The sequence below is a fragment of the Dermacentor albipictus genome, chromosome 9, assembly GCF_038994185.2.
Source record: "Dermacentor albipictus isolate Rhodes 1998 colony chromosome 9, USDA_Dalb.pri_finalv2, whole genome shotgun sequence".
In the NCBI taxonomy this organism is placed as follows: domain Eukaryota; kingdom Metazoa; phylum Arthropoda; class Arachnida; order Ixodida; family Ixodidae; genus Dermacentor; species Dermacentor albipictus.
In genome coordinates, this window is record NC_091829.1 from 92,688,696 (window position 1) to 92,713,790 (window position 25,095).

Below are 25,095 nucleotides of genomic sequence, written 5' to 3' on the forward strand. Positions count from 1 at the left end.
CGCACACATAGCACACGCAAACACGCTTTTCATAAGCAGTGTATATCCGGGGTATCCTGTCCTGCCTCGTGATCCCTGTGTCGCTTTGTCCAGACAGCTAATAAAAAGAATAATCAATTGACTCTTTCATTACGAAATCATGATTTGTTCAGGAGAAATCTTAAGGTTTGGTAGATGCGGTCCTATGTAGAGTGTGTAAAGACCAATGATTCACACTTGTCTGTTGCAATGTCTAAATATTATGTTAGCACCAAGCGAATCATTCCGGATACTGTTTTTTCCCTGAGAAACAGAAATTTGTCTAAGAGGACACGATGTCACCGCAGAGAAAGAAACACAGACTTTAATGTCGCAAACACTGTGTTCAATATACAGAATATCATGGGAGATAAATATTTAGATTAATCACTGCTTAGCAACAGCGATGAAACATTCAGAAATTTTGTAGGCACATTTATTCTTGCGCATGAAAAGGTACCCATGCGTGCAGTGTTCCCATTCCATTTGTTGTTAGCATTGTCTAGTTGCACAGGCAATAGGTTTTGACAATAAATTTGATAAAACTGGCTGTCTGCTAATGAAAATACCTTAGCGATCGTAGAAACTACGCAGAATTGTTTCTTAGAATATGTAAGCAGATTAAAACATTATTATTTCTTATAGGCGCTTTCTGGACAACCTGCAGAGCAATTTCTTAGCGGGAGAAACACGCCATGTTCTTATGTACAAATTTTATTTTGGAGGGACCTCCCTTAAAGTGACATAGTTTCATGTAATTCCATGTGTGCATTCATGCAGTCGCCTTTTTGTACATTTTCATCATTATGCATCACGTGTGGATTAACCTCAACGTTTTTTTTTATCAATCCCGACTCTAAATGCCCTCAGCGCACTCGTCGGATGGTCAATTCTTTATGTGTAAATTTACAGTCATTGGGTCTAGAATTTAGTGTCGAACGAGAAAGACGGAAATTTGTGCAACTTATAAAGGCACGCATTTCTTGCTGAATCTGTTTTGTCAAACGTCGCAGGGGCAAGGGGAACAACGTTGGAAAGCATCTCTCACGGGCTTCAACTTGGGAAACTGGATGATCCAAACAAACTTGACGCGGGCTGCTTTATGGTGCGGCAGTTCTGCCACTTGGCGCGGCTTTGCAGATTGATGGGTTGCTTCCACATCGGAGACCTCAACGAGCAAGCTATGACCAGGGCGTCAATCAAGTGGAGAACTCCTTACGTCGTTTATTCGGCAGTCTGGCTATTCTTCGTTCTTTTCCTTCAAGGATTAGTACTGGGTAACAAAATTAGCCGCTTGACTTCCAGCGCGACGTTCACGAAGGCTCTCGTAGTTACGGTTCGCCTCTTTGCGTTGGCCAACGCTCTGGCTAACATCTATTGCATCACCATTCGGGCAAACGGGCTCCTAGAGTTTCTTAGAAAAGCGGCCCGTTTCGAAACAATCAGCGGCTTTCCTCCTCCGAGTCGCCGAGCTGTCGCATCCAGGCGTCGTTGCTTCTTCGTGTTTCAAAAAGTGGCGAAGTTAGCAGTCACCGTGGCCGCTTTTGCTGTTCTTCTGACGGCCCTGTTCGGGCCTTCTTCTCTGGCGAGCGTCAGGTATCGGTGGAACGTCGTGATCAAGATTCTGAGCGCGTTCGCCGACGTCGTGTTCATTTTCTACGAGTCGGTCATGTATCTCGTCTTGAGCTGCGCTGCCGAAGTTCTCGTGCACTACATGAAGGCCCAACTGCGAGCCTTCGACAACTGCCAGCGGTGTGTCAGAGCAGCGCCCTGCAAGGCTGACTTGGCTCTCGAAGTCGAAGCTATACGCGGTAGCGTCTCCAGTATCAGAGAAATGAAGGCGTGCCTCAACGACATGTGGAACCCGGCCATACTGACGTCATCAGTGTGCCTCTTGTGGTCACAGTGCATCAGCCTTTACTGCCTCTTCGCCGATAGAGCAGCTCGCCTTGACGTGTGGTTGGGGTTCTTCTACAGCTGGTACTGCTCTCTCAGATTTCTAGAACTAGCAGTCATCAGCCACGACCTACGAATGGAGGTGAGTTGGACATCCTTCAGTGAAACTTAGCGAATTGGCGTCGTTTGCATTTTGAAACAGCTTATGCGTTGTGCCCAGTTTGTTTTAAGCCACAGTAATTAAGCCTCCTTTTTAGAGGTTAACTCACTTGGTACATGGCTGAAAGCAAGGTGTCCATTAATGCTCACCCGAGCGCTTAGAGTGCTGGAATGTATTGAAGGATGCATTAAATCTTCTTCATAGCCCAGAGGCGCTAGGTACGCAATGAAAAACACACTACGTGGCTCAGGTGAGGCATCGCCCACACATTGAATTGCCTGCAATCTTTTGACAGAGGGAATTCAAACCAGAGAACACAAGACTTCTGCCTACTGCAATGAAGGGCATTGCTAGGTTTACTTTAATGCATTTTTGGTCTTACTGCTCATTACGTTCTTGTGAAGTCTTCAAGTACAAAACATTTAAAGGTATTCGCTTCAAGGACAGCCTTTGTAATAAATCCAGCAGTTGCTTTTTCACCGTCTTGCCAAATTGCACTATTCATCACTGTAGATTCGTTCGAACTCACGGAACTATGTCATCCAATTACGAATGTCAAAGTGACCAGCTAGTTATGGGCAGCTGGTATATGAAGTAATGTCGCGACGCTGCGTTTGTGAATTTCAGGCCCAGAATATAAAAGATGCGACCAAGAACGTGACCATGGCGGGCGCGACAAGCACGTACTTACGTCAAGTAAGTAGCGCAGGCACTGTTCGACAATTTAAGCGTGTAACCAAGTTCCATCCGCATTTGTCTTCTGGTCACGAAACTCCCGCGTAACTCCCTGGGAGTGCTTCATATAACGCCTGACATGGTCGCATCACAGCGTTGGCGCAGATAGAATGGCGTAGGAGCAGACGCCGGACGGACGCCATGGTGGTGCTGTGTATACGCAGACTACTGCGCAAAAGTTGTATGAATGAATAAACCAAAAACTTTATTTTCACAAAGCAGGTACCCGGCGAAGGTGGTGCAGTCTTACACTAGCGCCTCTGCTGGTACAGTCAACCACAAAAGTTTGTGGACCACGGTATCTCAGATAACAATCAATTTCCGAGCAGCGTTACTTTATTAGTCGGTAAAACCGAACATCACAATGTTGTTCGCATATACTGCTAGAGGCTGTAAATTCAAACACTAGGCTGCATTGTGTGGCTGCGCAGATATTCAAGTTTTTCTCAGATGTCGTGTTACGTAAAGTCTTATTGAATGTACCTACTGCTCCTATATGAAGCATTCGAGGAAGTTTCCTGGCCATAAGGTAGGTATTTAAGGAACCTGCTTTAATTACGACCTACTTTTTAACACAAGAAGTACTGGACAGCACTTGGTAACACATTTATTGTCGGTAAGATCAGGAAGAAGAAATGAACTCTCGTTTCTTGTTTTCAAGTGCCGTACTTTAAGCCCTAGCTGCTCCGCTGGCAGTTACAACGAGCGTTTCGCGTAGCTTGACCCGTGAAAAACATTTAAAAAATCGTGATACATATTTTCTAAACTACATAAGAGTGCACAAAGCGAGAGACAGAGAGAAAAGCTTTATTGGTGCAGTGATTCTTATTGATGAGTCACGATGGCCGGGCTAAAAGAGATAGCCAAACAGGCGGTAGCGGCGATTTTGCTGTTTTGCATGGTTTTTGTTGTTGCTGTTGATTGTCGTAGTGCTGCTAATAATTGTTTGTTATATTGCGAGACTGAGAAAATAGCGCACCAGCAATCAAACTCCAACGACTAAATTATATCAGACTTAAAACGGGGCGACTAGGTTGCTCTTCATAGTAAAAGCAGCGCAAAACAAGCCACAACACAAGACAGAGAAATGAGCAGGACAGGCGCTGGTCCTGTGTACTTCGCTGTCTTGTGCTGCCGCTTCTGTTGCCGCAGCTTTTACTACGGAATTGTATAAAAACAAAAGAAAAAGAAAACAACCGTAGCACTTTTTGTGTAGCAACAAAACATCAAATCAAATGTCTCTGGCATATCCTGCTACAGAATGTACAAAATCTGAACATGATTTACCTTCAACTTGCTAACGTCCAGTCACAGAGCTTCTTACCAGGGCAGCCACTATCTGTACAGACACGAGACATCTGCGCAGAGTCTACTCAAAAGGGGGTGGGGGTGCAAGTTTTGTGAGGTCATGCGGGGCCACGTTTGTGAACGTTAATGGAAAATGTAAGGGATGGTTAACTTTAGTGGACGTTGTATCCATCGGTAAATGTTTGCAAACAGCCATTAATCGTGTGCTCCGTCAGAACTGATTTGGTTTGTTGCACAAAGACTCGGCTGTTGTTGTCGGTGCGAAGACTTCCTTTGTTAGTAGTCAACCCTTACCGAGCATACTAATGAAGCGTTTTCTTGTAATGGCGCAGGTTCGCTACCTGCATGACACAATAGATCCCGCTGCCATGTGCCTTACCGGGGCAAGCTTTTTCCGCCTTGACAGACCTCTCCTGGTATCGGTGAGTAGCCGCTAAGTATGAGGTCGGCCAGTTCATAACATTGCTTCTGCGGCCATCCCGATAACGAATAAGCTGGGGTGGACCGTGCACTTACTAGCCAGGGCAGGTAACCGTCGGTCTAGTCTAGCAACAAAATGGATGTAAGAGACAGAGGAACGAAATCAAGGGTAAGAGAAGCGCGAGTGCGCGCGTGACCTTAATGTTCATAGCACTGGGCTGCTGCGCTGGAAGACGGAGGTTCGATCCCGATCCTACCAAGGGTAGCGCATTTGTTCATAGTATTGTAAGCAGTTCCTAACTACTTTGGAAAAGTCCAACAGAAAATTCGAGGTGTATTAAGCGTAAGCGAGTGGGCGTCAAAGTGTGCATGGAACCTAGTTTGTAATGTATACGAGGTATGTAAGCGTCATTTTGATCAATGGGAGTGTGCAAAGTCATATGTGAAGCATTCGCGCGCAGTTATGGAAACATGTAGCACGCGTCAGAATAACTGGGGCGACGCTGGAGATCGTGGCAGCTGTCATGCTATACTGGGCCCATGATCACTATGTTGCAAAATGCGGTGCAAAAGATCAACAGTATTGCAGTATTTCAATCACTGCATCCCGAAAGCTTCACTTCCCTTAAATTCCCATAAATGCGTTGGGTCTGAGATCACTGTACCTCTATAAGAAAGCTCTCGAACTTAAAAACAGAAGATCGTGCTTTTTTGTCATCATGTTCTCTCACACTTTTACAATTACCGACAGCTAATTGTGCCCCTATTGTTCCTTTTCTTTTTAATTCTTTAGTTCAAAGCCCCCATGGTACAACATATTCATCTTTTGCCAAAGCGCTTCTAGGCTTTTCTTAAAACGTCGTGCGAATCTGCAAGTCAGCCGGGATGAGCGACAATGTCAGTGTTAGGGTGCAGATGACAACCGATAATGAGCCTTTTGCTATTTATGGAGAAGCCCACGAGTTCTGAGAATAAATCCGTAAATGCAAGGTGCTCACTGAATAAAACGCTGCGCATAATCATACATATCTGCCTACGTATATGCAGTTAAACCCACAATTTATCTCTGGCACGTCCAGATTTGTTGCTCTCAGTGTCATCGTCAGGGCGCTGTTGGCGTTCACCACAAGCAGAGTTTCATACTGAGAGTGCCAGAGAAAAATCTGATGCTGCAATCTATCAGTGACTATGGCAATCAATTTTCCTCCGACTTCACGTTGATTCGATGGGAAAACCCATTGAAAGGTATCCTTATTGGAGGTTCGATGGTGTTGCCTTCAACTCTCAGAAAGTTTAATAAAGTAATGAAGTGCTTTTCCAGTAACTTATTTGATTCTACAATTTGCGGTTCATTAATAAATCATGACATTTTCCCGTGTGTAAAGCATTTGTTTAAATAAACGTATGTGTAGTGGCATCGGCTACTCATCTACGCCGAACTCAAATTGGCGAGCAATTCAGTAGTAATCACACAAAAACGACTAGTTCATAATTCAAGTTCACAGAATCAAATACAAATGCAACGCAATCCTTCTAAAAAAAAATTGCAGGATGCTTAAGCTTCACCTCTAAGAGTGGAACGCGATAGCATTCACAGATCCCCGATTCTCACGCTTCCCGGCACCTGCAGTTTTCTGGCAAACGCTGGCGACGAAGGCTACGCAGGAAGGCGAGCTTTCTGGTAGAAACGCGGCCTCTTGCGTGGGCCGATCCCCGAGCTAGTGCATACCCATGCCAAAAAAAATATCATTTTTCCGGTTTATGGTATTGTTTACCACTTTGAATGTTTCAGTCTGAGCAGATTCAACGTAAAGGCATGCGCTGTCAGCGTTTCGTTTCATAACATTTGATTGTGGGCAGTCATTCTAAAAATTCCGAGGAATAACTTTGTCAAGAATGTAAGACAAGGTATGATCAGCTTTGGTGATAGAATGGTGTTGCAGCATAACCCGCACATGCCGCATGTCATATAGCGAGGCGTGGCATATACATATACCGAAATATATACGGGAATTTTCGCTCACACCGACGCCGACGCTGACGCCGGATTTTCTGCGACACGGGGCCCTTAAAGCTATCGCGTTCGAAAGGCTGTTGCGAAACATATGTCCGACGTTTGCCTCCAACATTTTTTATAGGTGTGATAAACGGCTCCTACAGTGTTCTTACGAAAGCACGTCCGACGTTTCCCGCTGTTTTTTTTTTCTCTGTTTCATGCTCGGATGCGTCGGACATATGCACGCTGAACATAGATACATACTTCCCTCGCGTCAGCGCGTGTTCTTTGTGTTATGGCGCACCATGCCTGTTTCGGCACTCAGATCGGCGAGCTCATCTTTGCCGTAACAACTACCACATCAGCTTCCACAACATTGACGTGCGCTTTCACAGCAAGAGAAACGCATTCTCTTCATCGTCCCTTCACGTGATACTATGACAGCATATTCTTATTGCAAATAGAACAAGGCTGCAATTACGCTTCGTCACCGATGCGCCATGTGAATAGTGGGAATCGGTTAGAGTAACATTATTTCACTATTACGAAGATGTCGTAGTCGAAAGTGCAATTGAGTTGTTTGAGTTCCACACGTTATAGATGACGTATGTAAAGCGCAAAAGAATTGTTTTTTTTTTTGGAAAAGCCTAAATCTGCAAGAATAATGTGGGAGAAATCTGAAAAGTTTGCGGTCGGTAGTTAATTATTAAGAGCACAGAAACTGTCGCTAGTCGATCGTTTTGTCAGCGTTGCGGCGAAATTTCCCATTCCTACACTCAGTACCTGGTTTGGATACCAATTCACTAAACTTCTTGGTTTTTGTCTTTCTTTTTATTTTTTTGGTACAGAAACAACATGGAAAGTAGCTTTTCCAGTTGTCATACTACCAGTGCCTCGAGAGAGATAGAAAAGAATGTGGAGAAAGGCAGGGAGGTCAACCAGAGGTAGTTCCGGTTGGCTAGCCTGCACGGGGGGAGGGTTAAGGGGGTTAAAAGAGAAAGAGAGTGGAAGCGGGAGATAGATAGAGAGAGAGACGATCACGAGCAAAGCGCGTACACTATAGAGCCGTAGGGGGCGGCATTCTTGAAGTCTATCGTAAAGCCCCGTTGACCGCAGGAACCTTAATAACGCGAGTAAGGCCTTCAATGCGGATGTTCTTTCGGAGCACTGACCTAAAGCTTTGAGATTTGATAGTGAACGATTGTCCAACTGGTCCAGTACTCTGCACATCATTTGTCTCTGGGCGCTATATCGCGGACTGACACAGATAATGCATGCGAGCGTCTCATCGATGTTGCATGTGTCGCACGTGGGGCTGTTGAACATTCCAAAAAGGAAAGCATATGAGTTCGCAATGGCAACGCCTAGCCACAGACGGTACAGCATGGTCTGTTCACGTCGTGGTAACCCAGGCGGGAGGTGCATCCGTATGTCCGGAGACAACGAATGCAAACTAGTCATGGTGCAATTACGGGACATCAATCGCAGTCCAGCCGCAGCGTCTGTTCGCGAAAGCGGAATGAAGAATCGTTGAGCACTTTCATGTGCAGATCGGGCGCCTTCGTCGGCGTGGTCATTCCTGCTGATGTTACAATGTCCCGGAAGCCATTAAAATATTATGCTGTGTGCCTTGTCATGGCTGTGATGATATATGTGTCGAATTTCTGACGCCAGTTGTTCATTGGGTCCGTGGCGCATTGGGCTTTGTATGCACTGAAGGGCTGCCTTGGAGTCACTAGAGACTGCCCATTGTTGCGGTGGTTCCAGGTTAATGAAATAAAGTGCAGTACGGAGTGCCGCGAGTTGTGCACCCGTCGATGTCATCACACATGAAGTTTTTAATTTGATTTCTTCAGATTTTGCCGGGATGATGACTGCCGCCGCAGAGCTGTTGAGTTTTACCGAGCCATATGTGTAGACATGTTGCCGAAATCTGTGCACGTTGTGAATGTGTTCCAGAGTTGCTTGTTTCAAAGGTTGCAACGGCGCTGCAGTTTTGTTTCTGATGCTTGGAATCGTCAACTGCACTTGCGGCCGGTGCAGACACTACAATGGGTCTGACAATCATGTAGCAGGCGTAAATTGTGATGGCAAGTAGGGCTGCTGTCTTAGAATACTTTTGGCAAAAGTTGAATGTGGCCTTTGTGCTGGCAAGCAAGCAAGATCGTGGGAGGGAATCCGAGTCAGGTGTCGGATGTCAAATTTCTTAAAGTCCTTGCCGCATTATTTTTGCTGGTTTCGGCGTGCAAGCGGCCGATTCTTGTGCGCTTTACGTCCATTTTGCCCTAAACTCTGATTGTATAAGCTATTTAACGCCTCTTGCGATAGAATGATGAGTACTCTGCTGCACTATCACTGTTGCCGTCGAAATGTGCTACAGCACGTACTCTCTCCATCTTGTCTGTGCAGGTTCCCAGGTAGCACACATTATGACAGGAAGGTATACGTGTTTAACAAGCAGCTCTGTACGTATTTCAGCCAATGTATTGTCAAGGTAGTGCGAGGCTTAGCGGAATGCGGTTGCGCCATTCTACGCCATTCTACCGTATCTTTAAGGCGACCAACTTGATTGTTAACGCGTTGTACAACGTAGCTTTAGACATCTCGTAAAAGAAAGAGAAGAGAAGGAAATTACGAGAATATGCCATATACCATGTTATACAAACTTACAATGAGCATACAAGGTTACACCTCTGGAATTTGTGTTCTCACAAGTGTCACAAAAGTCGATTTACATGTCTGAAATATGGCATACAGCATTCTTAAGAAGTGCTGCGTGTTCCAAACTGTTTCAAATATTTCATTATTTCCCGCGAGTGAGCAAGTTCTACAAATGCACGTACTGCCCATGTTGGGTATGCTTCTGTTGGCCAGGCACCCACGAGCTTTTCCAACGACGGTGGTCTTCTGCTAAGGAAAAGCAATTTTCTTGACAACTTCTGGCGGAAGGTTCAGTATTCTTTAGTGTAAGTGAAGGTGCTCTACATCTTCATCAGATTCTTCACCGAAACAAATGGGGCTATTTCGGGCGGTTAGAAAGCAACAATTACTATATGTAATTTGACATTCTAAACAACAACAACTATAAATGTTCGCAATTGGGTGTTTTGAAAGCAACTTTTACCCCATATATCTATTTGATATTATAAACAAAAAAGGATCAAAATTTCAAGAAACTATCGATTCTTTTAGAGATTGCATTGTACATAAATATAGTCACACAATGAATTTGCGAGAGAAAATTCGGCCTAGAACTTTTAGGGATACGCACGGTCGCTCACAGCCTGAACTGAAAATTTTTTTTCGTCTGCTCTGCCCACTGATTATTTCCTGAAATTAGTTTATTGTCCCAAGTCTTTAATAACGCTGCCTTTTATATGTCTCTCACGAACACTTTATAAATTTTGATTAGTGTGAGTGCCCGATTAACAGAGTCCTTGTTATTTTGGCGTTCCTCCTTTTGCGCATGTCTTCTTTCTTTGTGCACCTCCGGTTATTTATTTCCATTACGCGCCCTCCCGCCGGCCGATTCATTGCCTTCATCGCCCCCCCCCCACCCACCTTGCCATTTTTGGTAACATGCCATATATATGATCATTATCATTGTCATCGCATGCCACCTATCTATCCCACGCTGCATAGCAGCCGTACTAACGGGGCAAGTAAAGAGTACCTCCAAATTTCACTCTAGTATTTTAGTATTGAACTCCAAAACTCGGAAAACGCGACTTAAACATTGTTGCAATACTTCGTGCGTTTCAACGTCGCTTCTAGCAAATTATGTTGAGAACTCGTTAAATACATAAGTTACAGTACCTCATCTTCTTTATTTTTTTTATTTACAGATTGCGGGTGCTGTGATAACATACACTGTCATAGTGGTGCAGACCAACGAGCAACTAGTCGGTGACTTGGCCGCCAACGTCACGATGGCGGTAACCTAGCGCAACAAACGGTGTCACATGTGAGTACTGATTCTCGCTGACATTGTGAACAGTACCTTCACCACCGATCCCACCTCCAGTCCTTCTGTGTGGTGGCTCATTCGAAAAATACGTACTAAGCATATGAAAATCAATGTAGTTCTCCCTATGGTGCTAATGTCAAACGATGTTATCTCCACTTAGATAATATTGAACTACCTTATACTCTTAACGTAGGAGTTGGTAAGGAAATTAAAGTGTAGTGGAAGCATTTCTTTTGCTCGGTTCAGTTCGTTTTTTATCCACCACTGAGACCTCGGCGATGCTGTTTATAATGTAGGTGTAGCACTGGTTCAACCTCTGCGAGAAAATGAAAACAATTCTAATTAAAACATTACATTATCCCGGCCTTGTTGCCTTGACGCCATCTGCCACTTGCTGATGGCGAAGTGTGAGCTGTGCTATGTGCCCTCCCTCTCCTTTCCCCATCTTTCATCCCCCCATCCCGCTCCCATGTGTAGGGTAGCAAACCAGTTAAGCTAAACTGGTTAACCTCCCTGACTTTCCTTTTCCACTTTTTCCTTCTGTAGTGAAAGCATCGTTTAGATGCGAAAGATAACCAAGCGGTATATGCCCCTAGCGTGTGCTGACTAAGTACTTAAAGTCACGTTTAATGTTATTAAATAAGGTTACGGGGGTTAACTTCCCGAATGTATAGTTTCTGAGAAACGCTGTAGTACGGTGTTCCCCATAATTGACGTTTAAGAAAGAGACACTGTATTAACTCGTTTTTTTTGTTACTTTTTGTTTCAGAATTAACCAGGAAGAATATGCGTTAGCGACTCCTTTTAAGTAATAATTTATGCACTACTATTCGAGAAAGAAACAGAAGACTCGCAGAAAGGACGATGACCAACAAATAGGAAACTGCCAAGCATTGAAACAATAAAAAGATATCAGGTTACCTATGCGAATGCAACACTAATTCTGACTCCATCCTTTTGCTACAAGGTGCCGTAGGTAGGCTCCTAAAAATGATGTCGGGTCCTGACTACCCAGCGCTTATTACATAATAGCACCAGGTAAGCAACTGTTCCCCCTTGAACTGCCGTCTTTGTTCGTGCTGAATTTTGGCTCAGAGATGGCATCTCGCGATGCCACACTTTTCACCGTAGCCGTGACAGATGGCGCCACCGCTTCGTTGCAGTGATATCGACATTTCCTGTGTTGCCTTCGCAGCACATGACGCGTGCTCCGTATATGTGGACAATGTCCAGATATACACTGACGCATCAGTGCAAAACGACCGAGTGGGAATTGTCTGGTACTGCGAGAGACCAACGGTAGTATCTCGAAGATAATGCGCGGCCGATTGAGCTCACGCGAGGTCGAGTTCAGGGCAATTCACACTGTACTTTGACACCTGTAAAATGATACCACAATCAAATAAGGCAGTCAACCAATCAACCCGACAGCTAATATACCCGTACATTCACAAGATGGTTCACAAGACGCCTTCACAGTGTGGGCCGCTCATACATGCCGATGAGTCACACAGTGTGCCGTCGCATCAATCTAGTTTGATTTGCTTTCTTCTTTTTTAAACACGGTACGCTCGAAATTTGTTAACGCGACAGGTTAATTTGATAACACAGATACTGTCAGCATTGTGTGATCGCAATTGTAATCTTGTTAGTTAAATTATATAAACTCTAGTTACGTGTTTATAAGCTTATAACGGTTCGGAAGGGAACCGCTTCACTTGGCCTCATCTGTTTGGTCAAAATTTTTCTTGCGTCAGAGGCCGTCAGAAACAGTGGAGCGGCACCGCAGATTACGATCACGTAACGCATCAGTCAACCAATTCCAAAGCGAACCCGTCTTTTGCTAAGAGCGGAACCGGCGAAGGGGTAGTCCGCTTTGGGTTCCGTTGCTGTGGCTTGGCTGTTGGCTCGCGACCCTGGCCGCGCGCGCCGGTCGCGCGACCCCGGAGACACGGGGGCTTCGCTCGCACGTGGGTTGGCTGCTTCGGATGCTATTACTTGCCTTTGTCGTCTGCTTGGCGTTGCTCTTTCGGTATCGACTACGGCTGGCAGTGCGATACGCGTTCAAAGAGATGACGGATAAATATTTGCACCGCCCCTTCCGGCTTTCTAAGTAGACCTTTTGCAGGCTATGCTATCAATTGTAGGAGGCTCGGGTGCAAGCGTACCAGTGGTCATTCCACGCAGAAGACGAAATTGCGCGCAGCGGTTCATCGCCACCAGCCTGCAGCTTCTAAAGGTCGGTCGGACGCGAAGCATTCATCGGAATGGCCCAGACCTCTACTGCTGACACCGTCCAAGAAGTTGCTCTCGCAATTAATGTGTTGGCTGATAGTAGGGCTCAGACAGATTTCCCATGACCTCCGCTACAAAGCCAATGCCAAAGAGAACATCGCATGGCGAGATGGAATTCCGAGTGCTATCGCCAGCATGAAAATCTCGCAGACCACAATTCAGAACTCAGAAGGGTTCAACCTAGGCTAGTTCAGCGCTTCCTTCGTTCAGCTGATAAAACTGTGCAGTCAGGGTATGAAGATATTGTGGAGATCTCTTATTTTGCGGCTCTTTCTCTACTTCGGGAGTGCCGCACTTTTGTCTTCAATTTAACGGTACAGCGCGCACCGTCGGCACCACGCTCTTCGATATTCACGCAGGCAACGCGAGGTCTGTATATCGTAATGTTGGGTTTCAAGTACTATTGATTCCATCACGCCTGACGCCTAGCGGCAGCGCGGCGGCGAACGAGTCATGTCCGAGCCGATGACGAAGGGCGCAAAAAGAAGGAAAATTTATGTAGTCGGCTAGTAAAGGTGGCCCTAAGAACTAGGTCACGGTTTTGTTGCGTTCGCTACTTAGGAAGTGCTGGCGATGCATTCCTGGTGCATGCATCGTGAAAACTCCTGGTAGCAGACGATATAGCGCTGCTCTCTGCCAACTCATTGGCGCTTGCTATACCGCCTGTCGGCTGAGAATGAAAAAAAGAATGACAATAAATTACATAAAGCATTGCATAAAGGTCCCGCACCGCAACTTTATACTTGAAAACACCGTAAAATATTTAATTTATATTTATATTAACAGAAACATTCTGCAGTTCCTCGATTAACTCATCATATAATGACGCACACTTCAGAGACGGCACCCTCTCATCTAATGGTCGTGTCCTCCCCTTCTTCCACCTCCGGCTTGGGAGTGACCCATTTAGTGGCGTAAGCGGCGAAGTGAACGATTCGTTTTCCGAACCGTTATAAGATTTCGCCCCAGGTGTCGATTCATTCAACACAGTTGTCGATACGTTGCTGGTAGAGCAAGTAGATGGCCGTCTTCGAAATTAGGTGACATAAGCGCACTCGTTTCCATGTACCGAAGAAAAACGACAGTCTTGGGACGTGCTTCTATTTATAGTGTTATCATTAGGTGTGCGTCATGGCATACGTCATTGCGCGATTTTCGAAAATTTTAAGGTCGATACACCACGTGGTAACGAAAAAAGGAAACAGAACGAAATGTCCCTAAACCCTGGAGATATGCTTCCTTCACGTAAAGAAATGCCTCAAATTTTGCATTAGGGAGTATCGTAATTGTCGGTGAATTCTCTACTTTGAGAATGTGAAATCTGCAAACAAGTCTGGGCTATCGGGTTTCTTGATCAATAAATTAGCGGGAAATTTCGGCAAGCCAAAGCAAATCCACCGAGCCTCTCGCTCTAGAAGAGCGAGAGGGTTACCCTTGTATGCTGGCCCACCAGAGAATAAAACGCACCCACATTCCAATATGCGTCGTATATACATACGGTCAACTATAATGAGAGTCCCTGCGTAGGCCACGTTGGCGGTGAGCGAGTTCGCGAACCATGTCGACAGCGCAAGCTGCTTTAGGCGTAACATGATCGATGTGTGTGCGTGAGTTAAGTTTGAGCTCTCGTATGTATATAACGCCTAGATATTTAATAAAGTTATGCTGAGGGATTATTCCTTGATGGCGTCCGTGAGATGCAACTAACAAGTTTACTTAAGGAAAATACAAGCAAGGCACTCTTAGTAACATTTAATTACATACGAAGATCATCAAGCCAATGACTTTTTTAGGCTTGTAGTGCAGCTCAGACCGAGCAAAATTGAAGATGGAAGGGGTATCGAAAAGTAACAGAGAACAGAGTGAGCGTTCTCCCTTCCATTTTAGTACCGCTTCCACCTTCCTTTCATGCTCGTTCTGAGCGGCGCTACAAGCCTAAAAAAAAGTCATGACATGCAAACTCGCCCAAACTGCCACGCTTTTGACCTCAAGCCAATCTTCAAGTATTAACATGACTGTAGCATTGTATGCAATCAGGGAATGCCATTCGGTAACACAAAAATACAATGTTGTCTGTGTAAAGACACACTTGTGCGTCATCACGCACAGGAGTTGAACTTCTTAGAATCTTAAGACAAATAGGAGAAAGAACGGAACGCGCTTTGCACGCACATGAGCTGTTGCACGCTTCTTTTCCTTTATCTCAGGGCGCCGCGGGGTAACAGTTAATGCTTTGATGGCGCACGACTGTTGATTAGTTTTTCTTGTATGTTTTTGTCATTGCTCATTAACATTTATAACTGCGGTCGCTTTAATTGCGCTCTTAAGGCAACACGCCAGCGAACATTGTCATCTGGTTCGCGCTCTCCGCCGTGGCGAGGGACCAGAGGGGAAAACTGCATTGTTACAATGGTCGCCAGCGTAAATCCATAGGTAAAGAAATTATACAAGAGCGGACACTGCCATAGAGCCCAGCGGTCGAATTGACTGCAGGGCACCAAGCCGTCGGCGTTAATACCTGAACCACGCTTCCGGTTTCGGTTTTGGGCCGCGCGCGTTTTGAACGCTAGCTGGTACGGGTCACGCCAGCTGCGCTTTTGTTTGTTTGTTTCTACACCTCGACCGCGCGCGGTCTTCGTGCGAAATAGTTTGTTAAAATTGATTGCGAACGATCTTCACAAGCCTCCATTGATTATGTGCCACTTGCAATTTCATAAAGACACAGGACGCCTTGTGAAATGTGGAAACGTTTATTTTATTCTATATAAATACTCGTTGCGTGCTTTTTGTTCATTCATCCAACGTTGTCGCACCAGGTGAGCAGCAGTATAGACGAGAAAACCATGGCCAGGCGGCGCTACTGCGCCGCCTCCTGACAGCGCACCAATGTGGAAACGCCAAGCAGCGCGGTCGCGTCGTGGCGTAGTCTTCGCTTCGTTTACGTTGTGCCGTCCGCGCTTTTCTTCGCTGCTCGTTCTCACTGCGCTCCGTTTTCGACGGCGGCAGATCACCTGCTTGCTCAACAGCGATGCAATGATTGCCGTGCAGTTTCAAGAAGGTTGCCGACGCCGACAGCTCTTTTTCGTGGCGGCAACCTCACGATAGGGGAGCGTCTGCTTCCGAACGTGCACGGCGTTGAACGAATTGTGGACGGTGATGTGAGAGTGAAAGCCAAGTGCGTGTCACAGGTGTCCGACAAGATCGTAGACGACGTCGAGTTAGAGGTATGCACCATGTTCAGAAATTTAGCCACTTTTATTTCAATTGCAACATAAGTCACACTGGCAGCAGGAACTTCTGTTGTCATACTACTCGATGACTGCAGATCCATTGGGCTGCTTCTTGACGGTTCCATCACTTCACATATGCATGTTCTAGAGTCTGTTTCACACGTATCTTGCTGCTGCTCAAGAGCTGTGTCGCTGCAGTATGAAAGCACATGTCCCGGTGGTGCTGACTGCTGAGAAGACTGTTGTGAATGCCATTGGTCTGTTTGGCGCCGCTTCCATCTGCATCGCATATAAATGAAAGAGTATGTGTGCCTATTTGTTGTGGGGATTATATTACACCCAATAATATGTTTGCAAAGGTAACGTTCCTGTGATTGTGTGCATATATTATTCTACAAGAGTGGTACCACTACAAGTTATGATACTTGCACACTTAGATAATTAGAAAGCATGGGCAAACAACAAATATAACGCGCACGTCTCGAGCGGCTGCATTCCGATCTGCCGCTTCCCGACGCACGCGACGACCGCGGCTTGCATTAAATACGGTCTGCTACCACACAAAAGTAGCGCGCGGCCCCTTTCGTTACCTACACAACTAGTAATTTAAGTTGCAGCGTTTGGAAAAGGGAAATAATTCTCTTGAGCTCGTCCATGCCGATCGCGAGGGAAGCCACAGTGCAATCAAATAAATTCGGGGATTCTAAGTGCCAAAACCATGCCAAAACCACGAAATCATAATGAGGCCCGCTGTAATGGGGAGTCTCAGGAATAATTTTAACCTCTGGGGGTTCTTCAACGTGCACAAAAATCAAAGCACGCGGTAACAAGGGTGTTTTTGCATTTTGCCCTTTTCGAAATGTGGCCGCCGTGGCTGGGAATCGAGCACGCGTCGTAGAGCTTAGCAGCGCAACACGCATGCATTTACCGCTAACAAACAGCGGATGCCACCACAATTCAACAACGCGACACGACTAAACAAACGGCCGTGCACTAAAAACAGGTTGACTATTCCGCTTTCAAGATATTACACGCGAATGCGAAAGTATGAGACTTACTTGACTCGGCCGCGCACTGCAGTTATCCATGCTTGTCGTCTGTCCTTCTCGTACCACTTCCCATGCTGTAGAACTTCACGGGCTTCGTAGGACCTTTCGTGTTTTCGAGGCTACTGTGGCAATCGACAACACATCGGTATTACGTGCCACCTTTCCTGGCTGATGAGGTCGCACTCGGCATCGCAAAAACCACGCGCACGAGCGCTCCCGCCGTACAGAACACGGGCGCGCGCCAGCGCAGCGACGACCCTCGAAACTTCCATCGGTCCGCTAGGGGAGCATTCGGCGCTGGTGCCGCGCGGGCAAACTTTAGGTTGCCTCGTCTATAGTTCCCGTAGGAAGCTCCACCGGATGACGTCAGCTCAAAAAATTTACTTACTAGCAAGTGTCATTTTGGTATTAACATGCAAGAAGAATGCCTGTAGAGGCGAAGCGTGCGAAAGTGGTCAATGGGCGCCATTACAAACAAAAGCAGTTCGCTTTTACACACGGCGTAGAAAATACCTGAAACATGTCAAACAATGCCGTACACACCACGAAAACAGCCTATTTACAAGCATTCCCCTCTTCCCGGGCCTTACTTCCTGCACGTTGAGACCACGAATACACGGGCTACTGCGCGTTGAGACCACGAATACATGGGATACTGCGCGTTTCCAGAACTTGGCTACAACCGACGAGGTGGTCACAACACAGGCCCTCAACCATATCATGCTGGACGCTCGCAGAATTCCTTGTACTCACATTCAAGACAAATGCTTGGGTGCAAATTTAAGCCTTATCTTCAGTCGTTCAGAAGTAAGAATTTCCGAGTTACACGTTCCTGGTGTTTGAGCTTCTTGGCGTTATCTTTTGCGCGTTCTGCCGGCGCAAGCAACACACTCCCGTGGTATCATTCCTGGCAATTGCTCGTCGCGTTTTCAACAAGCGTGTCTACCGAAAAAAGGCTTAAATTGTTGCGGAGCCATAAAAATTGTCACGAACTTGTCGGAGTAAGATTCAGTACGCACCAAACTAAGTGTCACCACGGCCGAGCTGCTTTTCGCTGCGTCACGACAGGCGTGGTGAGCGTGCCTCATAAGTAACAAAAAAACGCATCGAAAATACTTTTCAACAATGTTGGCAGTCAGAGAAAGCGCCACGGGATTATCTGTGCATTAAAGCGCGAAACTGCGCACTACGACTGAGCTGTTTTTGGCTAACTCGTCACAGTGCCCTGAGCACGCTATGCGCTTGAAAAGTATCCCAGGAAGTAACGAAATTAGTTACAATAATGTTGGGGGCCAGAGAAAGCGCCAAAACTTGTCACAGTAAGGGTACAGTACACGCGAAACTGCGTAGCGGCGTCCTGTGCGAATAGCGTGCCCAAAAACTACCGAAATAAAATAATATTGGGGCTGATAGAAAGCGTCGCAAACATCTCCCAGTAGGAGTCATTAATTAGAATTAACTGTGCCACGACGACCGCTCTGTTTTTAGTTAGCTGCGTCACAAATCTAGCTACATGTGCCGTGCCATAAGCCTAATCATGTGAAATGCGTCGCAGACTGTCGAAAAAAACTTCTCACCTTGCCGTTTTCCATTAGTGCCATGTCGAAGTTTGGGAGCAAGGCAAGACTTCGTCGGGGAGGCCACCAAACTAGGCTAAATCAAAAAATGAGAAAATCAGGCAGACGGGTCGCCGAAAAGGCCAACGCTCCGATGCGCAGCCGGTCTCGCCCACTTAAGCGATGTGTCTGACGCATGGCCTGGCTGGTCATTCGCCGATTCGCCTGTTGCTAGGCAACGGAACTAAGCCGCAAACTTTAATTTAGGCGCAGATATTTTTACTTTTGCCGGGAAAGAATAAAAAAAACCAACATGAAACCGTTTCTGTTACCCTCATTTCACGTTCTCTGTCTTTTCGATGCTCGCGGCAGCAAACAATCAGCGTTAATACTGGCGTGACTATTTCCTGTTGCCAGTTTCCGCCGAGTGTGCCCTCTTGTATAATTTCTTTCTCTATGCTATAGCGCTGGTCAACACCGGCTGCGAACAGCGACGAATTGGTTAGAGAACGCACACACGAACTGCCTCTGTTGAGCACAATGCTGCAGCCACTACCAGACAACCGAAGGCGATGTTCGCATTCAAGCAGCATGGTAAACTGTGTCGATCACAGCGCGTCGTTGTCCTACATTCGCTATCAGTTGTGTTAAGTCACCGTTAATTTCGCATGCTTGTATGATGATAGCGCTGCGGGCAAACTATGACCGGCGTTGCGTTTGTAACAGCACGCCAAGAAAAGTCGGAGAGGAGTTGTGGGCTAAAAAGTTTATTCTGCACAGAAATACATGTAAAAGTGTATTGCGAATGAACAGAGGGCCGTAAATAGCACCGACTGCACGAAAAGTACAACGGCTAGCGCATATAAATTACAAGAGCACAATAAAAACTGTCCAGGAGAACAAAAACTAGGGCCAGAAGAGGCACAGTTTAGTCTCGAGCACAATGCGAATTCCCGGTTTCACAGCTCCTGCATGAACTCGGAGTCCAGGCCGAAGAGCGGCTCGTCCCGGCAGTTGGTGCCGCGCGTCCACCATTCCAGGACGTTCGGATGCGGCGGCTGTCGCATCGGCGTCTCCCAAAGTGCGTGACACAGGGGACACAGCAACTTGACCTCAGTTGCAACGAAGCAGTTGCGCTTCCATGCGAAGTAGCTGTTGTATTTTTCAGGGTCGTCAAGCAAGGTTCGCAGGTACTTGGCCAGTTGCCCCTTACCATGCAGCTCTGCCGAGCTCACAACTGAATGCTCTGGCACTTCCAGTGTTGCACCGGGTGGTGTCAGGATGACGGGAACGACGTCGTACTCGAACGCGTCATAGATGAGCTCGTACGCGCTCTGGAAGCACATGGGCTCCAGGGAGACCACTAGGAAGTGATACCGCTGGGCGATGTAGCCGATGCACTCCGCCGGAGAGCCGCACTCGGACGTTCCGCAAGCTGTAAAGAGGCGGATGTAGACGGTGCCCTCACCATCGACGGTGCTGTGGAGCACTTCGCTTTCGAACCGGTTTTCCTCACAGTCATCCACTAACCACGCGGCGTCTCTTCGCGGCTGCTCGGTATGGCGAGACTGGTAAGCCGAGACTGGCTCGTCTGTGGACGCGTCGCAACGCCACGTCTTGTACGGGATCACAACGTCTGCGTCGTCACGGCGGCCCATAGTCCAGTTGAACAAGTTCGCCACCAGTGGAGGAGGCAGGTATGAATTTACTAACCATCCTCCCTTTCCCGTGGGCAGCGGATGGGCCGGCGCCCAGAATACCCACATCTGAGGAGCCGCACGTTGGGCAGGGATGTCGTACTGGTCCACGTGCTCAGCATAAAAGACGACTGCATCACTCCGCATCAGGCGGCGCCGGTCGTTCGTGATCTCGCATACTTCGACATCGCGTCCATCGAGCTCGCACTGAATAGTGTCGCTCCAGGCCGCAGCGTCTGCGGTCAGAGATAGTGGATTATTTCGCAACGGACGTGGCTCCCACAGCAGTAGGCGCGGGAGCCCGTTGTCATCCGTGCGATTGCGCCACGGAAGCCACGGAGGTGGCGGTACTGGAGTGCCCGGCGTCGGCTTCAGGCTGTGGATGACGGCGATAACAATGGCAATGATGGCAGTCACGAAGACAAGGCATATGATCGCCAACAAAAAAATGCGACATTTGGGTCTTTCAAACCACCTGTGATGCAGGGACCCATAGGGATGGAAGTCGTCCGAGGTGTCGGATGATCGGGAGGGAGCGCGTTCTTTAAGATGCTGGTCCTCGGGCGTTACGCCAGTTTCGGGTCCCAGCTCAGTGGCATCGATTGGCTCGCACTCACTGTGCCCGGCGCCTTGGGTTTCGGGCCCACTGTGAACCTTCTGGCGCAAACGGCTCAGAGCCGCCGCCTTAACCACTTTGCGTGGGCTGGCGCCAGACGAGTGCTGGGGATGATCGGGAGATGGGCCAGCTCGTCGGGGTTCAGTAGTATCAGTGCCGGAGGCACCTTCGGCGGTCAGCGCCTCGTTCCGAGAGCGAGTGAGGCCTTGGGCTCCAGGCTCGCGTTCGACGGTCTCCTGGGCGCTGAACAAAACTGCTTCGTCGTCCCCTTCCGCGGAAGCAGCGAGAGACATGCGCCGCGAATGCTCGGAGGACTGGGAACTCGAGCTCCGGAAACTGCGGAACTTAACCATGGTGGAGGGGGATGTGCTGAGCCGTCGGCTGCTTGAGGGCTGGTCCGCCATGGCAGTTCTGCAAAAAAGCGTCAGAGGAGTGTCAAGTACTGAGCATGCAGCTCAAAAGAAAAGTAAGTGGCAGAACACAACAAGTGATGCATGAACAGAAAGATCGTTCATGAAGCGAGGAAGATCATGGGAAACAGAAAATTGCCGGTCTGGTAAAGTAGAGCGTGTGCACGTGAGGGAGTAGGACCGCTAGCACCGGTACATGGCGGCCACCATGACTTCAATGCACCGCACATCCTATTTAATTAAAATCACCGCAATTCATGGTTATCGATGTGTCGCTTGAATCAAAACGCGACTGTCGCGTGGCCACCCAGCTTCCGGACGCCTTAGTACCGTAGGACGCTGGGTGCGAAGATGGCACTGATAAGCGCCAATAATTATAGACCAGGGGCATTGCAAGCAATTCAGTCCTCGAAGCCAAAGCTAGAATTTTACATTCACAGAATTATTTACGATTACTTACGCGTGCTGAAAACGCAGCCACATGGTTCAGCCAGCGTTACCCGCTCCCGCTATCGTAGTACCAGGCATAGGACGCGACAGTAGTCACCTACAGTAACTGAAATGAGGCTAATTTCCGTAACCACAATGCATGAACTAATTTCGGCTACACTTTACCATCACGCGTAGAAGCATAACAGATGAGCCCTGACCGATGTCCCTCTTGATCACTGAGGGTCATCCTGAGCCACGCTCTACTTTATACGTCACGAGCACATACTTATTCTAGCTGGAAATGCATTGCATTGAGTGTCACTTAGGTCGTTTGTCCTAGCCTAGCAGAGACGCCCCTGCTCAGGTGATGCGAGGGGCCAGCTTACCTTGCGGTCGGTCACTAGTCTGGCGCCCAATGCGTGTCTGTCACCAGGCAGGTTCTGTGGACGAGTGAAAATTTCCGTTCGATGTCCTTTGCTTTTCAATAAACGGTTGCGCGAAAAAAAGAAATAAGGGAGGGGGAAAGGAGCGATCAGATGCGAAATACGAGCCGAAAATACAACATACTGCGCATGCAGGTGAACAAGTGGCCGGCCATGTGTGTGGTCATATATTTGGCTGGCGCACACCTCTGCCCAGGGTTCTGATGCTTCTTGGTGAAAAAGATAGTTGCCGAGCAATGTGCAAGCAAAAATGTGAGCCCCGTATTTAGACGTAACGAGCTCCAAATAACTCAGCACGAGGTTTCTGGTTGGCTTCCCAGCCTTGGCTGCCACATTTATCTGGAGCCGAAATGCAAAGACATTCGTGTACTTTATTATAGGCGGTGATTGATGCCCTCGGCAAACGGTGTCCATTATAATTTACTGTGCAGTTTCGGGACATTAGACAAAAGGGCTCATAGGACACTAAACCAAAGGACCTAGAGAAACGGCAACCTCGTGGGCGTTTTATTAATTTCCTTATTGCACGGGTCACTGCTTTGAATGGATCTGTGCTCAATTTAGGACCAAAGCCTGGCAACTGTTGCAGATACCGTTCAATATATGCAGAACGGAACAACCAGCTTCAGTTTGTTTTCTAATTGCTCTCGTTACTCTAGTGCAAGCAGAATGAAAGCAGACTTTGGTCTGTAAGAATTGGCTTCTCGTCTCAACCTAAAGCTGTGACTTGTCGACGAAGCATATTACACTAACCCCCTCCTTAGACACCAAATGTTTCATTGTCCATCCTATGCGTCATCCCACACCGATCACCAATACAAAGTTCGTATCCCGTTAAGCCACACCAATATCTGTTTCAAATCTTTGATTCCAGGGACTGCTAAGGAAGCTAAGCTAAGCTACCTGTTAATCTACTGCTAATCTACTGTTAATCTACTGCTAATCTACTGTTAATCTACTGCTGCTAAGCTACCTGTTAATCTACTGTTAATCTACCTGCTAAGCTACCTGTTCAATGCCAGCGCTGCCACCTCAGACGCCATTGAATTAAAAGGAGCGCTCACCTATTACTTCAACTCCTCTCCGTAATGTCAGGTAGCTAAATAAATTAGTAAAGGCTAGCTGTGTCAATCACATTACCAATCGTTGTTTTCACCACACTGAAGAATGCGGAGCTTCGAAATGGATGCATTGTGTCAATCTAGCAATTGTTTATTCCCGAATTAGTACTTGCCATTTCAAAAACTTGGTCACAAACATCGAAAGTAAATTTCCCATAACAGGAAAAATATTTTTAAGCATGCGCACAGGCACTAAACTTTCATTTTCTCGGTATATGAAAAACTTCGTTTTAGCCAGACATATAACAAAAATTCAGGCAGAACACATACGTTATGTCTGCAAGCGAAGCTTCCTTAGTTTTGGATAACGGTGCATTGAAGCATACACGTGGTATATACACCCTCGCGATTCTCTTAACATCATGCGAGCGTCCACCAGAAGACCAGGGAGCGGAACAGCACTGTATGTCGGAGCACCTCGGCGACACACTCGAGAGCAACTGAAGACGACGTTGATCACGCTGTTTCACAAGGCGGAATAGCACGTTGTGCTTTCTGCTGCGGTATCTGCTCCTGCCTTTCAATATGTTTTGTGTGCCATTCTCTATCGGAGCGTAAAATGATAGTGCGCGTTGGAGGAGCAACGAGTGAATCTCGCCCTGTATAGCATGGTGTCCAGCCAGGCAGTGCCTTATCGCGGCTTTTCTTCAACAGCGTATTTGTTGGACTCCCAAGCCCATTGCCTCAAGAATGTGACTTTCCAATAGGTATAACAATCTATGTTTATGACATCGCACCATGGATCAGCGGTCCTTCACACCACGGTCCACATTTTCATGAAATCTTGCAGAGAGCTCTAAATGTCACATCAGACTACATGGATGAAGTTGGTCTGCAGATTTAACCCGCTAAGTCAGCCACAATTGCGTATCACGATAAACCGCGCGCTCGTCGAACCATGAGCCAGCTATATCTCAGAGATGCACCGATCGATTGGTTACAGCAACACCGCTACCTGGGCATTATTATCTATGATCGCCTATAATGGCGCCCTGCCGTAACCTCTGCGCTGCGCAAATCGAGTCTCTACTCAAATATGTGGCCGTCTTGACTGCCAGGGGCGGCCACTGTGACCAGATGACAGCACTCCAGGTATACAGGTATCAATCATCTATACTTTCTAGCATAATGTATGCCTTACCAGTATGCCTTACGCGCCGCCTAGTTTGATGTCTCAAATGGAACGAGACTATCGTGTTGCCCTCCGAGTCATTGTTGGATTATCTCGCGAGGCGTGCTCTGTTCCGTTACTCACTGAAACACACCAGCTGCCCCTGAGGCTGCCCCTGAAGCTGCAAGCAGACAAGGGAGCGTTATATAACGTACAGCATCTTCGCCGAGCGTCAGATGGACAAGCACTTATTAACCGACAGATCAGCAAACGTTCTCCCGCATGGGTAAATGGAGGCATCGTTCATTGCCGTTGCTGGCAGTTCAGAAGATACTGCCTCACTGACAACTCTGGAGGAACACAACTAATGCTCCTTCCCTATTCATCTTTCGATTCCCGCGATACACAAAAGTCTGACCAGCCTGTTTCTGCGCTATTCCAGTTGGCCCAGCTGCACTCATTTGAAAAATATGGAGACCATCTTAAAGTATTTACGGACGCATCGGTAAGCAGCGACGCCCAAGGCGCTGCAGCAGCTTTCTTCTGCCCTTCGACTGACATAACAAGGGTGCTTCGAATAACTCATCCATCCTCATCAACAACTGCGGAGCTGGCAGGGATTGACATTGCTCTGA

At 47.2% G+C, this 25,095-nt stretch overlaps 2 protein-coding genes across 2 annotated transcripts; one reads left to right on the forward strand and one right to left on the reverse strand.

Moving 5' to 3' along the window:
- The first annotated feature begins 1,127 nt into the window (after window positions 1–1,127).
- LOC139049909 (uncharacterized) lies at window positions 1,128–11,371 on the forward strand. Its single transcript, XM_070525784.1, has 5 exons — window positions 1,128–2,056; window positions 2,702–2,770; window positions 4,450–4,539; window positions 10,379–10,497; window positions 11,270–11,371. Exons 1-4 carry the CDS (start codon window positions 1,163–1,165, stop codon window positions 10,475–10,477), a joined length of 1,152 nt encoding a protein of 383 aa, XP_070381885.1. The 5' UTR covers window positions 1,128–1,162; the 3' UTR covers window positions 10,478–10,497; window positions 11,270–11,371.
- An 8,010-nt stretch (window positions 11,372–19,381) lies between these two features.
- On the reverse strand, window positions 19,382–22,327 carry LOC139049492 (alpha-(1,3)-fucosyltransferase 4-like). The gene is made up of 2 exons (XM_070525004.1): window positions 22,172–22,327; window positions 19,382–21,354 (listed from the first exon to the last, which is right to left on the reverse strand). Exon 2 carries the CDS (start codon window positions 21,345–21,347, stop codon window positions 19,590–19,592), a length of 1,758 nt encoding a protein of 585 aa, XP_070381105.1. The 5' UTR covers window positions 21,348–21,354; window positions 22,172–22,327; the 3' UTR covers window positions 19,382–19,589.
- Between the last annotated feature and the right edge of the window lie 2,768 nt (window positions 22,328–25,095).

What these genes read in the sequence shown, in the direction of transcription:
- LOC139049909 (XM_070525784.1), top strand. Translation starts at nt 1,163, where the DNA reads ATGGGTTGCTTCCACATCGGAGACCTCAACGAGCAAGCTATGACCAGG. An exon ending in GCCACGACCTACGAATGGAG is followed by an intron (nt 2,057 to 2,701) that starts GTGAGTTGGACA and finishes TGTGAATTTCAG; the next exon opens with GCCCAGAATATAAAAGATGC. An exon ending in ACAGACCTCTCCTGGTATCG is followed by an intron (nt 4,540 to 10,378) that starts GTGAGTAGCCGC and finishes TTTTATTTACAG; the next exon opens with ATTGCGGGTGCTGTGATAAC.
- LOC139049492 (XM_070525004.1), bottom strand. Translation starts at nt 21,347, where the DNA reads ATGGCGGACCAGCCCTCAAGCAGCCGACGGCTCAGCACATCCCCCTCC.